A 14,279-nucleotide genomic window follows, 5' to 3' on the forward strand; every position below is an offset into this window, starting at 1 on the left:
GTTCAATTAATTCACTGGTGAAAAATTACATATATTTTTGGTTACCGCTGTTAAGATTACAAGCAGATGTTTTTGTTTTTATTACAATATTTATTTCTTTAAGCAGGATTACTGTTATTTCTATGTTTAATTATTACGTGTTCAAGGTGGGGAGTAAATTTCAACAGCCATCAAGAAAAAGTGCACGTCTTTGGTGCAAATTAGAAATTTGTGTTATATTTGAGACAAAATATTAGTGCTAGATTAAAGTGAATCTTTTGGATTTTGACAGATTTTGAAAGGTAATTCTCTTTTCTATATTTCTGCTGAGCATCTTCTGTCAATTCGCTCTGGATTGTTGTTGATGATCGTTTTTCAGATGAACGTCTTTGTTAATCGGGTCTTATTTCACAGTTTCGTTCTGTTATCACGCTGATCTTTAATGCATCCTTCTTTTGAATCTGGTTAATAATTAGATAATTAAGAAATTTCTTTGTTTATATGAGTTTGCAGTATTTGTTAATTATAGAAATTTAAAGGATTCCCTGAAAACTTAAAATTGTAAATACTGAAATATTTAAAAAAAAATATTTTTCAGTGTGAACAAAAATTAAATGGTAAATCATCATTAAAATGATTGACTAACTTCATTTATGTTTTCAGTGTCCAAGAATTAAAGATGTCAACCAGCAATTCTGGGCGTGGAAAGAAGAGGTCTCGGGCACAAGCAAATGGAAATGAGGATGGTGCTGGACCTTCCGGCTCGGCGACCCCTAAGTCCGCAAAATCCACGGCGAACAACAAGCTTATGAGTACAAGCCTTAAAAGGTGAGTTCACGGTCTTCATTTATAATGTTTTTAATGATGTGCCAGTTTCTGTTGGTTTTTAAATCACATGGCAAATTTCTCTCTGCTGGACTGTATTGATTCAATTTCATAGTGGTATATACAGCATCTTTAACTCATTTGCATATAAGCTTTGACAAGCTACTGCTCTTTTGTTTTTACAAAAATTGTTTTAATTTTTACAGATTCTAATTGTATTTAATGCCTAGTTTACGATAATGTATTTTTTTCTGAGATTTATTCAGTAGTTTTTAAAATAATCAGTTTTAAACATATGTGTAACAGAGAAGGCCATAAAGCTGGTGTGGGTTGTTAAAAAAATTTCCTTATGAAACTATTTTTAACTTCTTTTTAATTCAACTGAGAAGTGTTTTTTTTTATAATTGCACTTGCGTATTAGATCTAAATTCAAATTTATTTTCAATCTTTATTCCTGAATTTTTTAGAGCTGTTGAAATCTGTTATACATTTTAATGCACTTCTAAGCTAGTCAAGGACTAAATTAAATTAAATTAATACAGAGGGTTGGGCCAAAAAGTGGACTCACACACACTGCCCTAAAGTCGTGGAAGCTACACTTTTGGTAGCCTGAAGTTAATAAATCATTATAGAAGAAATTTTAAGCTTGCTTCAATTGCAAAATAATTTGATTCATACAAACTATATATTTATACTTGCTGAAGCATAGCTTCTGGACCACAGTCAAAAAAGCCATAAATATACTATGATTAATTGTGTCAAGATTCTTTTTATTTAAATTTAAGTAACAAACTGAAAAAATAACATTGTGTAAAATAGTAGAGTGTTATAATGCATCCGATCTATCATGTTTGAATCATTACACCAAATGAGGTATAGAGCTACTTGTCATTTTTTACAGGTGAGCATGTCTCCAAACAACTGAAAACTTCTACCCTGTCAGGCCATATTCTAATCCCAAATCCTTGATCGGCATTCTCTGCTAATTAAATCAATACTGCATTTTGCATACAAAATATGACACTGGACCATCCCAATATTTTACTACTCTTTCAAAATAAACTTTGGGTCAGTAGAAATGGTTTATAATCTAGTTTTTTTTTTTTCTGTAAACGGTCACCAAAACATTATTTTCAGATTCAAATATTTAGCTTAGAATTATTTTGCATGGAAACTTTCTATGATGCTACTTTGAAAAAGTATAAATAATTGCAGTTAATAATTAGACATTTGATTGTCATATTCTTCATAATTCCAGGTTTTATTTTGATCAACAAGAGTCTGAGTGCTCAGAGATGTTCTCGTCTATTAAAATTAACTCGTATAAACTATAATATTATATCAAATTGTCAGTTGAATAACAAAGTAATTAAGTTTAAGTTCACAACACTTTCTAGACCTCTTAATTTCTGAATCTCACTCAAATCCTTAATTTAGTTTTAGTTAAGTTGTGCCGGAATTAGAAATCCTAAGGTCACTCTGTAAAAGAGCACTTCCTTATGGACTCATATTGATACTCAGCAATTTCAGGGCAGGAAGGTTGGGGAGTTGACAGTAACTCATAAATCAATCAATTTATCTTTTGTGGAACACTTCTGTGCAATGGATATTTGCTTAATATATTATCCCATATCCTGTAGGATAGTGGAGCTGCATGCCAAAATTAATAATTTAATACAATTTCATTGAATCGTATAATTGCAAGGCGAGAACAGTTTACTGTGAAACAAGTTGTATTAATTTTAGTGACCAGTACATGGACAGGTATCCAAGGCATTCCAAGCGAAAAGTGGTGCTCCAAATTGTGTTAGTTTGTAGCTCATCTGAAGCAAAGGTTCAGGGTGAACTATTAGTATCTATATGGGCGATCTGTCGCCCGTTGCCCACATTTTCACTGAATGAAACTACTGGTCAGAAGTTCTGAACAACACCAAATTTGGTCTGAAGCATCCTGGTGAGGTCCTGTATCAAGTTTGTTCAAATGGGGGCACTTGGCCCCTTTTAGGGGTCACTAGAGCTGAAAATAGAAAAACTTTTAAAAAACTTCTTTTTATGAATTGCTAGAAAGGTCTTCTTCAACTTGGTCTGTAGCATCATTATATAGTCCTCTCCCAATTTTGCTCAAATGGGGCACTTGGCCCCTTTTAGGGGCCGCTAGAGCTAAAAATAGAAATACCTTTAAACATCTTCTTTTCATGAACCGCTTGATGGATCTCATTAAACTTGGTCTGTAGCATCATTATATGGTCCACTCCCAAATTTGTTTAAATGGGGGTACTTGGCACCTTTTAGGGGCTGCTAGAGCTAGAAATAGAAATACCTTTAAAAGTCTTCTTCTTGGATCTGCATTAAACTTTGTCTGTAGCATAATTATATGGTCCTCTCCTAATTTTGTTCAAATGGGGGTTCTTGGCCCCTTTTAAGCTAGAGCTACAAAAAATAAAGAAAAAAATAGTAGCTAAACTGCGGTAATGATGAAGGCATATTGAATAAGAGAGAAAACTGCTAAACTACTGAGTAAGAATAAATTACATACTTCTATACGAAAAACTTTAAAAATCTGCTTGTCTGAAACCGTAATATGTCCTGGGCTTAGATATTTGGCATGTACATGTAGCATTATGTTGTGGCCCTTTACCAAGTTTTTTCAAATCATGCCCTGGGGCTCACTAGTTTTACATAGAATTATATACGAAAAACTTTTTTTTCAATTTTTTTTTTTTTTTTTTTTTTTGAAGCTTTAGTAAAGAAATTTGTTCAAGCAAGCAACTAAACTCAGGTGAGCGATATAGGGCCATCATGGCCTTCTTATTAGCTCACCAGAGCACAAAATGCTCAAGGTGAGCTCTTGTTACCGGTCATTGTCCGGCGTCCATCAGCATGCGTCTGTCACATTTGCCTTGTGGACACTTGAGGCCACAGTTGTGACCCAATATTTATGAAACTTGGTCAGAATGTTTGTCTTGATGATCTCTAGGTCAGTTTCAAAACTGGGTCATGTGGGGTCAAAAACTAGGTCAGTAGGCCAGATCAAAGGAAAAGGTTGTGAACACTCAAGAGGCCACAGTTTTTACACAATCTTTATGAAACTTGGTCAGAATGTTTGTCTTGATGATTTCTAGGTCAAGTTCGAAATTGGGTCATGTGGGGTCAAAAACTAGGCCACTAAGCCAGATCAAAGGAAAATCTTGTTAACACTCTAGAGACCACAATTTAAGTTTAAAACTCATGAAAATTAGTCAGAATGTTTGTTTTGATGATCTATAGGTCAAGTTCGAATCTGGGTCAGGTGGGATCAAAAACTAGGTCACCTGGTCAAATGAAAGGAAAAGCTTGTGAATACTCTAGAGTGTTCACAAGCTTTTCCTTTCATTTGAAAGTCTAGAGGCCACAGAATGTGATCCTATCTTTATGAAACTTGGTCAGAATGTTTGTCTTTATGATCCCTAGGTAAAGTTTGAAACTGGGCCATGTAGGGTCAAAAACTAGGTCAGTAGGCCAGATCTTGTGAACACTAGAGTCCACGGTTTAAGTTTGGAACTCCTGAGAAGTGGTCAGAATGTTTGTCTTTATGACCTCTAGGTCAAGATCAAATCTGGGTCATGTGGGGTCAAAAACTAGGTCACCTATCAAATCAAAGGAAAAATTTGTTAATACTCTAGAGGTCACAGTTGTGATTCTATCTTTATGAAACTTGGTCAGAATGTTTGTCTTTATGATCTCTAGGTCAGATTTGAAACTGGGTCATGTAGGATCAAAAACTAGGTCAGTCGGCCAGTTCAACTCTGGTGAGCGATATAGGGTCATCATGGCCTTCTTATTAGTGTTTCCTATTTTGTAATATAATTAAGAGGCTGAGCATAATTGATAGTTAGATTGTGTTTTTAAAACATGCTGAAATTGTAAAGAAAACATTGCAGACGGTGACCTGTGCTCTGACAAGTTTGAGTCTGCCTTTGCTCAGTTTGTTTCAGAATGCTAAAAGATTTTGGCTGTCATTTAGCAGAGTCAGAGGAGAGGGGAGGGGAGGGGTCCTGACAGACTCAGATGTCTTTGAATATTCATAATTTTGATCATAATGCAGGAATTCTTAGTCTGACCAATTAGAGTGATGCATTTTCAAGTGTCTGCCAGTTTTCACTTAGGTAAAACAAAGCATATTTACATTGAATGTGTGTAACTTTAGAAGTAAACATTACAAGTAATTTCAGAAATCAAATTCGCTTTTATAACCAAAGATGCTCTAGAGGATACATCAGACAACAAAATTTCAAAATCTCAATTTATATGGATTTTGATACTTTGGTTTTAATTCAGTGTTAATTGAGATTTTAAACATGCAGTCTATGATAATCATAAAGTCCAAGGAAAATGTAACCATTACCCAAGTTATCACTTATCAGTAACATTTTGCACAGGGTTTCAGACATCAGGGTTCTGCCGAGGATCAAAAATGGTGGAGACACAATTGTCCCCTTAGTATAAAAAAATGAGCCCTGGGACATTTTCAAAATCTTGGGAACAACAACTTTTGACTGTATGTCATTGAAATAAGACGCAGTAACGCTACTAAAATTGAATTTTTTATTGTAGTCCAAACATTGATACTCTATAAATCAAGTCTCTTGAAATTTGTGGTCACTTTCCTTTTTTGCTTCATCCGAATTTTCTGCTCCCTTTGTGGTTTGATTTTATGATGCAATTTCATCAGTTTTGGAAGTGTGTGGAATGGTCAACAGATTTTAAGCAGTCAACGGACACACTTTCAATTTCACCTGCCGAGACAGTGGGTGGATAATGGTTAACAATATGGGGTTTGTGTGGTCTATCGGTTTTTAGCTCCCATGTCATAAAGTGACAGTGTGAGCTTTTGTGATCGCGCAGCGTCTGTCGTCCGTGCGTGCGTCCGTCCGTAAACTTTTGCTTGTGACCATCTAGAGGTCACATTTTTCATGGGATCTTTATGAAAGTTGGTCAGAATGTTCATCTTGATGATATCTAGGTCAGGTTCTAAACTGGGTCAACTGCGTTCAAAAACTAGGTCAGTAGGTCTAAAAATAGAAAAACCTTGTGACCCCCCTAGAGGCCATATTTTTCAATGGATCTTCATGAAAATTAGTCAGAATGTTCATGTTGATGATATCTAGGCCATGCTCAAAAGTGGGTCACATGCGGCCAAAAACTAGGTCAGTAGGTCTAAAAATAGAAAAACCTCCCTAGAGGCCATATTTTTCCATGGATCTTCATGAAAGTTGGTCTGAATGTTCACTTTGATGATATCTAGGTCAAGTTCGAAAATGGGTCACATGCGGTCAAAAACAAGGTCATTATGTCTAAAAATAGAAAAACCTTGTGACCTCTCTAGAGGCCTTATTTTTCAATGGATCTTCATGAAAGTTAGTCAGAATGTTCACGTTGATGATATCTTGGTCAAGTTCGAAAGTGGATGACGTGTGGTCAAAAACTAGGTCATTAGATCTAAAAATAGAAAAACCTTGTGACCTCTCTAGAGGCCATACTTTTCAAATAATCTTCATGAAAATTGGTCAGAATGTTCACCTTGCTGATATCTAGGTCAAGTTCGAAACTGGGTCACGTGCCTTTAAAAACTAGGTCCTTAGGTCAATTAATATAAAAACCTTGTGACCTCTCTAGAGGCCGTACTTTTCATGAGATCTTCATGAAAATTGGTGAGAATGTTCACCTTGATGGTATCTAGGTCAAGTTTGAAACTGGGTCAAGTGCCTTCAAAAACTAGGTCATTAGGTCAGATAATAGAAAAACCTTGTGACCTCTCTAGAGGCCATATTTTTCAATGGATTTCATGAAACTTGGTCAGAATTTTTATCTCGATATCTAGGTCAAGTTCAAAACTGGGTTACATGAGCTCAAATACTAGGTCACTATGTCAAATAATAGAAAAAAACGGCGTCATACTCAGTTCAAAACTGGGTCATGTGGGGACAGGTGAGCGATTCAGGACCATCATGGTCCTCTTGTTTCATGAAGCAACATGAAGTACTAGGCCGTTAATCATTAGACTGAATGTTTTTCTGCTCTGCAGGTACAGAAACATAGCTTAAAATTGTTCAGTGTTGATCAAAATGACATTTTTGCGAGAAGAAAAATGAACGATTCATGTTCAGTTCCGGTTGTTCTGTACGCACATTCATCCCGAAAATTTTTGTAACACTACAACTGACGCTTCTGAACCAATTTTAGTGTGACATTCATAATGTTTACGCGAGATTCCCACAATATTGCGGCCTCGGCAGAACCCTGTTACATAAATTATGTTAAAGTAAATGAATAGTATAATAATACAAAGCTAACATTTTCAGATTCAAGTAAATTTAAATGGGATGAAACTTATGTTTGCTATTATTTTACATTTCAGAATACAGAAGGAGCTGGCTGAGATAACTCTTGATCCTCCACCAAATTGCAGGTTGGTTTACATTTCTTACTTTGCAAAGTATTCACCAGTCTTTGCTAAGCAATATCCAGCCTAAAAATGTAAAATGTAAAAGGGTGAATTAAAAAGTGGATGTATAGTGTTAATCCTTATCGGTGAATGTGTACTTGCACTCATGTGCATGTTTGTGTGTGCGCAAAATCATGTCAGGCTGACAAATTTGTTAAGTCTTGTCAGATTTTGAAGTATTTACTTGGAACAATTGACCACCGTGAGAAGATGATGTGTCACATGGAAAATTTTGACCCCTACCTTACAGGTCAAGTTCAGAACTGGTCATGTAGTATAAAAAAATAGGTTACAAGGTCAGATCATACAAAAAAACTTTAGTCCCCTGCAAGTCCTAAGACTGAGATGAGTTTCTGGTACTGTAGGCTTGTACTTTTCCATCATCAAAATCTAGGTCACTAGGTCAAATCAAAGAAAAACCTTGTGTATGCAATAGGGGCTGTATTTTACACTGGATCTTCATGAAATTTGATCAGAATATTTGTATTGATGAAATCTAGGTCAGGTTTGAATATGGGTCATCTAGGTCAAAAACTAGGTCACCCAGTCAAAGAAAAGCTTTGTGTATCATTTTTCATGAAAGTTGATTAGAATGTCTTGATGAAATCTAGATCAAGTTTGAATATGGGTTATCTAGGGTCAAAAACTAGGTAACCTGGTCGGCCTTGTGTATGCAATAGGGGCTGCATTTTTCACTGAATATTCTGGAATTTGATCAGAATGTTTATCTGGATGAAATCTAGGTCAAGTTTGAATATGGGTCGTCTGTGGTCAAAAATGGTCCTATCAAAGAAAAACTTGGTGTGTGCAATAGGGGCTGCATTTTTCGCTGAATATTCATGAAATTTAATCAGGATAATTGCCACGCTGAAGTCTAGGTGAAGTTGGACTATATGGGTCAACTGGGTTCAAAAACTAGGATACCCGGTCAAATCAAAGAAAAACCTTGTGCATGCATCTTTTTCACTGGATATCCATGGAATTTGTTCAGATTGTCTTGATGAAATCTAGGTCAGGTTTGTATATAGGTCATCTGAGGTCTAAAACTAGGTCACCCGGTCAACTAGGTCAATAGGGGGTGCATTTTTCACTGTATATTCATGAAATTTCATCAGGATAATTGCCATGATGAAGTCTAGGTTAAGTTCAGTTATGTTCTCTCTGTTTCTTTTTTATGCCCCCGAGTGGAGGCATATTAGTTTTCAACTGTCCGTTCGTTCGTTAAGTAGTAAGTTAGTTAGTTAGTTAGTTCGTCACAACGTTAACTTTTTGCATGAAGGCAATTTACTCGCAAACCACTGCACCCAGGACCTTCAAACTTCACATGCTAATAGTACTCACTGAGTACACCACCCCTACTGACCTTGGGGTCACCAGGTCAAAGGTCAAGGTCACAGGGGCCAACGTTAACTTTTTGCATGAAGGCACTTTACTCGCGAACCACTGCACCCAGGACCTTCAAACTTCACATGCTGATAGTACTTATTGAGTACACCACCCCTACTGACTTTGGGTTCACCAGGTCAAAGGTCAGGGTCACAGGGGCCAACGTTAACTTTCTGCATGAAGGCACTTCACTCGCGAACCACTACACCCAGGACCTTCAAACTTCACATGCTGATAGTACTTATTAAGTACCCCACCCCTACGGACTTTGGGGTCGCCAGGTCAAAGGTCAAGGTCACAGGGGCCAACGTTAACTTTCTGCATGAAGGCACTTTACTCGCGAACCACTACACCCAGGACCTTCAAACTTCACATGCTGATAGTACTTATTAAGTACACCACCCCTACAGACTTTGGGGTCACCAGGTCAAAGGTCACAGGGGCCAACGTTAACTTTTTGCATGAAGGCACTTTACTCGCGAACCACTTCATCCAGGACCTTCAAACTTTACGTGCTGATAGTATTTTATGAGTACACCAACCCTACTGACTTTGGGGTCACCAGGTCAAAGGTCAAGATTACAGGGGGCCAACATTTACTTTTTGCATGAAGGCACTTCACATGCGAACCACTGCACCCAGGACCTTCAAACTTCACATGCTGGTAGTACTGATTGAGTACACCGCCCCTACTGACATTGAGGTCACCAGGTCAGAGGTCAAGGTGCTGCGGGGGCATTTGTCACCATTAGTGACAGCTCTTGTTTAAAAAATACAGAAGTGAAAATGGACAACAGTTTCTTCAGTCACTCTTTCAGCAAGATTATTCCAGATGTTCCTCAGGTGAGCGACCTAGTTCCATTTGGTCCTCTTGTTTACTGTATTGACTACATATGCCATGTGATGTGAACAGTATGTAGCATGTTTGAATTTAAATGTATGCAGATTGAATCGAGTGTTTACTATCTGACCAGGGATACCTGACATTGACATCATATTGTTTACTTTCCAATGTTTACCTTATATTGTACTGGATTATCATTATGTTTCTTTACCTATAGCCTGCATAGATACGTAGCCCAGAGGATAACGGCGCTGTCGTATTAACCGAAAAGTATCAAGTTCAAATCCGGTCGCGGAACTTTTTTCCCGCACGATATTTTCTTATTCAACTATATAATTATCTTGATTTTCTAGTGCTTCACGAACTATGCGTACAGAATAAATTGTGTAGAAATATCCGTCCATATAAAATGGCTTAAATGGCTTGAACACGTTTTTAACTGTAATTAACGAGCCTTTGCAGAATAACGAGGAAGCAGTATCTATTCTAAAGCACAATGGACTGACGGTGAGACAGGCATATCTTACATTAACATTTGGTATACTTCATAATAAAAAAATGATTGATAATTAAAAAAAACCCCTAAAACTTAACAAGAAAAAATGTAAAAACATTTTCCAAATCAAACTGGTCTTTCAAACAATATATACAAGAAATACATAATATATACCTCGTCTATCACTGGTTTCAAACTTACATCGCCTGCGTGACAAGTAGCAATCACATCCACTGGGCTATACCTTACTTAGAGTTTCTCATACGATAAGAACATATTTCTATCTATTATAAGGATACATCCGTTTGGGGATATACCGTGGTTATTTATAGTTTGTTGACAAAATTACATCACTGTCAAAAATGGTCAGTGGATTAGTAGTTGGGGTTTAATCATAATTGTAAATACATAATGTTCACCACAGGTACTAGATAATCAAGTTGTGCTACAATATAAAACCCTGGTAGAGAACCTGATTGTTTGGCAATGTTTGTAATGTAAATGGCTGTATTTGCTACCTAATCTACATCAGATATTAGATTGATAAAATTTAGGTAGGGTATGAAACTGGGCTCCTGGGTATAATAAAAACATAAAAACTACGTCAAAACCATCAAATTATCCAATTGTTTAAATACTTACCAAAATTTATGTGACTCAGGTGATTGATAAAGGGTCACATTTGCCCTCTAGATAGTAAATGTTAACCAGTTCTTTGTAAGGGGATGCACTTGATGAACTCGGCCCCAAATCTGCTGATAAAATGAGTATTTTACTAGCACTGTAGACATATAGACATTTTATGACATGTGAGACAATTATGGCGAGATCCTAGGGTGATTGATTGATCTTCCACTCTAGTCTAGAAATCAGAATTTCTTGTGAAAAATGTAACAGTGGTATTTCCAAGTAGTCAGACATTGTAACGTTTTAAATTTATATATAACATAATTATGTCTATTATATAATCCCTTTTCATGGGATACTTGTTTTTGTTTTCACAGTGTGTCTGTATGTCTGTCTGCTTTTAGCTTGTCTGTGTTTCTTTTGCAAAAAACCCTGTCAACTAGATTTCAATGAAACTTTCCACAGTGATTTGTAGGAAACCTATAGCAGTGCACATGGTCAGCACAGCCTGCTTATAAATATTGAATGTTTGCAGAGTTTTGACCCTTTAAAGGTCATTTGGAATAAAATTTGTCTGGACTACCGGTACTTCACCAATTTGATTGAATCTTAATAAGATCAGTGCCAAGCTTTAAAATACTAGCTTGCACATAAAAAAATGGGTGATTTTTTGCAGAATTAAGATTTTTATACTTAATAAATCTGCACAAAAATACACGGATATGGTTAGCCTGGTAAGTATAACCTAGTTATAAAATATAACTTGTATTTTATGATGAGGATTTTATAACTTAGTGTGATATGATAAATATTTTGGTGAAATATGTACAATTTGTACAGTTATCTTTCATAATAAAGCATTAGAATTGACGCAGCTTTTTTACTCAATATGCGGTACATTGAAATAATTTGAGGGAAAAATGAATTTGGAAAAAAGTGTCGATTGTATTAGTCATCATTACAGAATAGATTTTTAAAAAAAATCTTGTTTCTCCATCAGTATGCCCTTAGTTAAATACTGTATTGATGTATTTCCTGGAAATGTTAAGATTGTTGCCTATAGCTAATTCTGGCTTTGTTAGCAGCTACATCTGGCATTTAAACTGGAGCATTGTGGCAGTTACCGTATTGATTCATATTAACATTCACCCTCTAATTAGCGCTTTTAACATAAAATCTTACATGACTTAGAACTTTGTTGTGTATAAAATTTAGAACTAGTGAAAATTTGAATTTCCAAAACGACGATGATCGAGTGTTCAGGAAAGGGAACTTCACAGTAACGTATTAGCTCTTAGGCCATTTTGAATATTGCAGCAGCCCAGGGAGTGAGAGATATGGGAGTGGCTAATATAGAATCAAAATGGTGGTATATGAGGAGTAGCTGAAAAGATAAACATTACATCATCAACATTAATGTGTCAGGGTTGATATATAAATTCACCCTTGAAATATGATAGTTGTGCTGTATTATAAGCATCTTCCCTTACAGTCTAGAGTTACAAGGGCACTTTGTTGTAATTTTATGATATATTATGTTCCATACAACAGTCTTGTTATTATTTGAGGAAATGTCAGCCCACTTGACAAATTCAAGAATGATGTATTATTATAATTTGAGCCGTGCCATGAGAAAACCAACATAGTGGGTTTGCGACCAGCATGGATCCAGACCAGCCTGCGCATTCGCGCAGTCTGGTCAGGATCCATTCTGTTCGCTAAAAGTTTCTCCAATTCCAATAGGCTTTAAAAGCGAACAGCATAGAGCCTGACCAGACTGCGCGGATGCGCAGGCTGGTCTGGATCCATGCTGGTCGCAAACCCACTATGTTGGTTTTTTCATGGCACGGCTCATATTTTCATTGTCCCAACTGCACTGAGTCCTTTTAAATGTAACTGGAAATATGACCTTGCATTCTCCTGGAATTGAAAAACATTTATAGGTCAAGGGTCAAACTTAATACATTGGTTAATACTTCCTTTTATTAGTATCACTCATATTAAAAAGTTTAATATCATTTGAGCTTGATATTAGTTTTCTAGACTGGTTGCAGAAAACCTGGAGTTTTTGGAACTATCTCTAGACGTAAACTGTGTCCGATCAAGAAAATTGCAGCATGCATGCTGAACTTTATTCGGTCATTTTGTCATATATATAATCTGTATACATTTCAGAATACCTTGTCCACTGTACCAAGATAATGTACATTTAAAACTTCCAGTTCGAAGGTCAAGGTCATAATTTGGGGTCAAAGATATTCGTTTCTGATCTATGAGTCTTAAAATTGTAATATGGCATGGAACTTTGCGTAGTATCATTACTGTTTTGTGAATTCTGAATCCAAAGTCAAGGTCACATATTCCTAGAGGTTAAAATTATTTGTTTGTGAACAATGTTAGTGCACTGACTTGTTAATTATAGCACTTGAAATACAAAACCAACTGTACTGCTAAGAGTTTATCTGATAAATTTTGTAGATAAACCAAAATGCTAAAAAGCTACTTTTCCACTTTGAAAATTTAGCTTGTAATGAAATTCAGATTTTGATGAAAGTCAGTCATGAGAATGAGCTATAAAATTGATGTGAAAACTTGCTTTACTTTCAGTCTATTCAGAGATTTTTTTCTCTCTATCCATTGATTATGTTCCTTTTGTCAGAGGCATGTTAACCGATATACCATCCTATAAGAGGTCTTACTTGATAATATTGGTATAGTACAAGATGGTTATCTGTTGATGTGCAATAAACTTCTATGTATGTATAACATTGTTAATATTGTTTATTGTTCAGATATATTGTAATTAAGATCCAGTCCTTTCAGTATTTTTGTTTTAAAAGGAAAGGGACAGAAAAATAGAACAAAAATATGTCTGTTAGACATAATAGAAAATATTTTCTTACTTAGAAGAATTTAATGTGTCATCCTTGATACAAGTTTTTTTTTGATGAGTGTACAAATTTGGTATGACATAAATTAAAGGTAAAGTGTTCATGTAAAATGTGCACCCAGATTTGGTCAGAAGTACAATCTAAACTAAAGGTCACTTTCAGTCTTATATTGATCACATCTGATTACAATATGTGCCAGGCCAGGTTTAAATAAATATTGGTTTGTCTTGTTGTAAAGAAGTGAGGTTTAAATGCTATAAATGCATAGATTTAATGGTATATATATATAGAATTTAATTACAAAGATCTTTAATTTTACTGCCCCAGATTATGTACAAATAAAGTGATAACACATCTGTTTATGATAGTTTTAGTGTGTCTTTAATAGTACCTTGATTGTTCCTAAATCCTGAGCTTGTCAAATTAAAGGGGCCGTTTATTGTAAATATACTGATGATATCTTAATAAATACTTAGTAAGTTTGCAGTAACTATAATACTGGCAGTAAGGCCATACCAAATTGATTTGTCGTTCGTCGGAACTACCGCATCAATGATTTCATTCCCGAGAAAAAGAAAAAAAAATTCACCCGCCCGCACGTACATAAAAATCGCCGAAAAAATATTTTTTTTTCTGATTACGCGGTCCGGAATGATAACGGTAAACAGGTTTTATCGCTGTTTTAATGCGTCGAAGTGATATTGATCGGAACCCATGCGTTCGTAATACATATAGCTGATGACACAA

The 14,279-nt window shown here is 35.7% G+C and overlaps 1 protein-coding gene across 2 annotated transcripts in view; it reads left to right on the forward strand.

Annotated features, from left to right (window-relative positions):
* Positions 1-14,279, forward strand: part of LOC123539066 (ubiquitin-conjugating enzyme E2 E1-like) — a 44,041-nt gene continuing 29,762 nt past the window's right edge. For both annotated transcript variants that reach the window (XR_008368307.1, XM_045323539.2), the window contains exons 1-3: positions 1-281; positions 643-807; positions 7,202-7,252. Coding sequence is in view for 1 of the 2 variants with exons in the window: in XM_045323539.2 (XP_045179474.1) it covers positions 659-807; positions 7,202-7,252 (200 nt within the window). In the remaining variant the exon portion in view is untranslated. The remainder of the gene's footprint in view (positions 282-642; positions 808-7,201; positions 7,253-14,279) is intronic.

The sequence above is a fragment of the Mercenaria mercenaria genome, chromosome 18 (genome assembly GCF_021730395.1).
Source record: "Mercenaria mercenaria strain notata chromosome 18, MADL_Memer_1, whole genome shotgun sequence".
Classification (NCBI taxonomy): domain Eukaryota; kingdom Metazoa; phylum Mollusca; class Bivalvia; order Venerida; family Veneridae; genus Mercenaria; species Mercenaria mercenaria.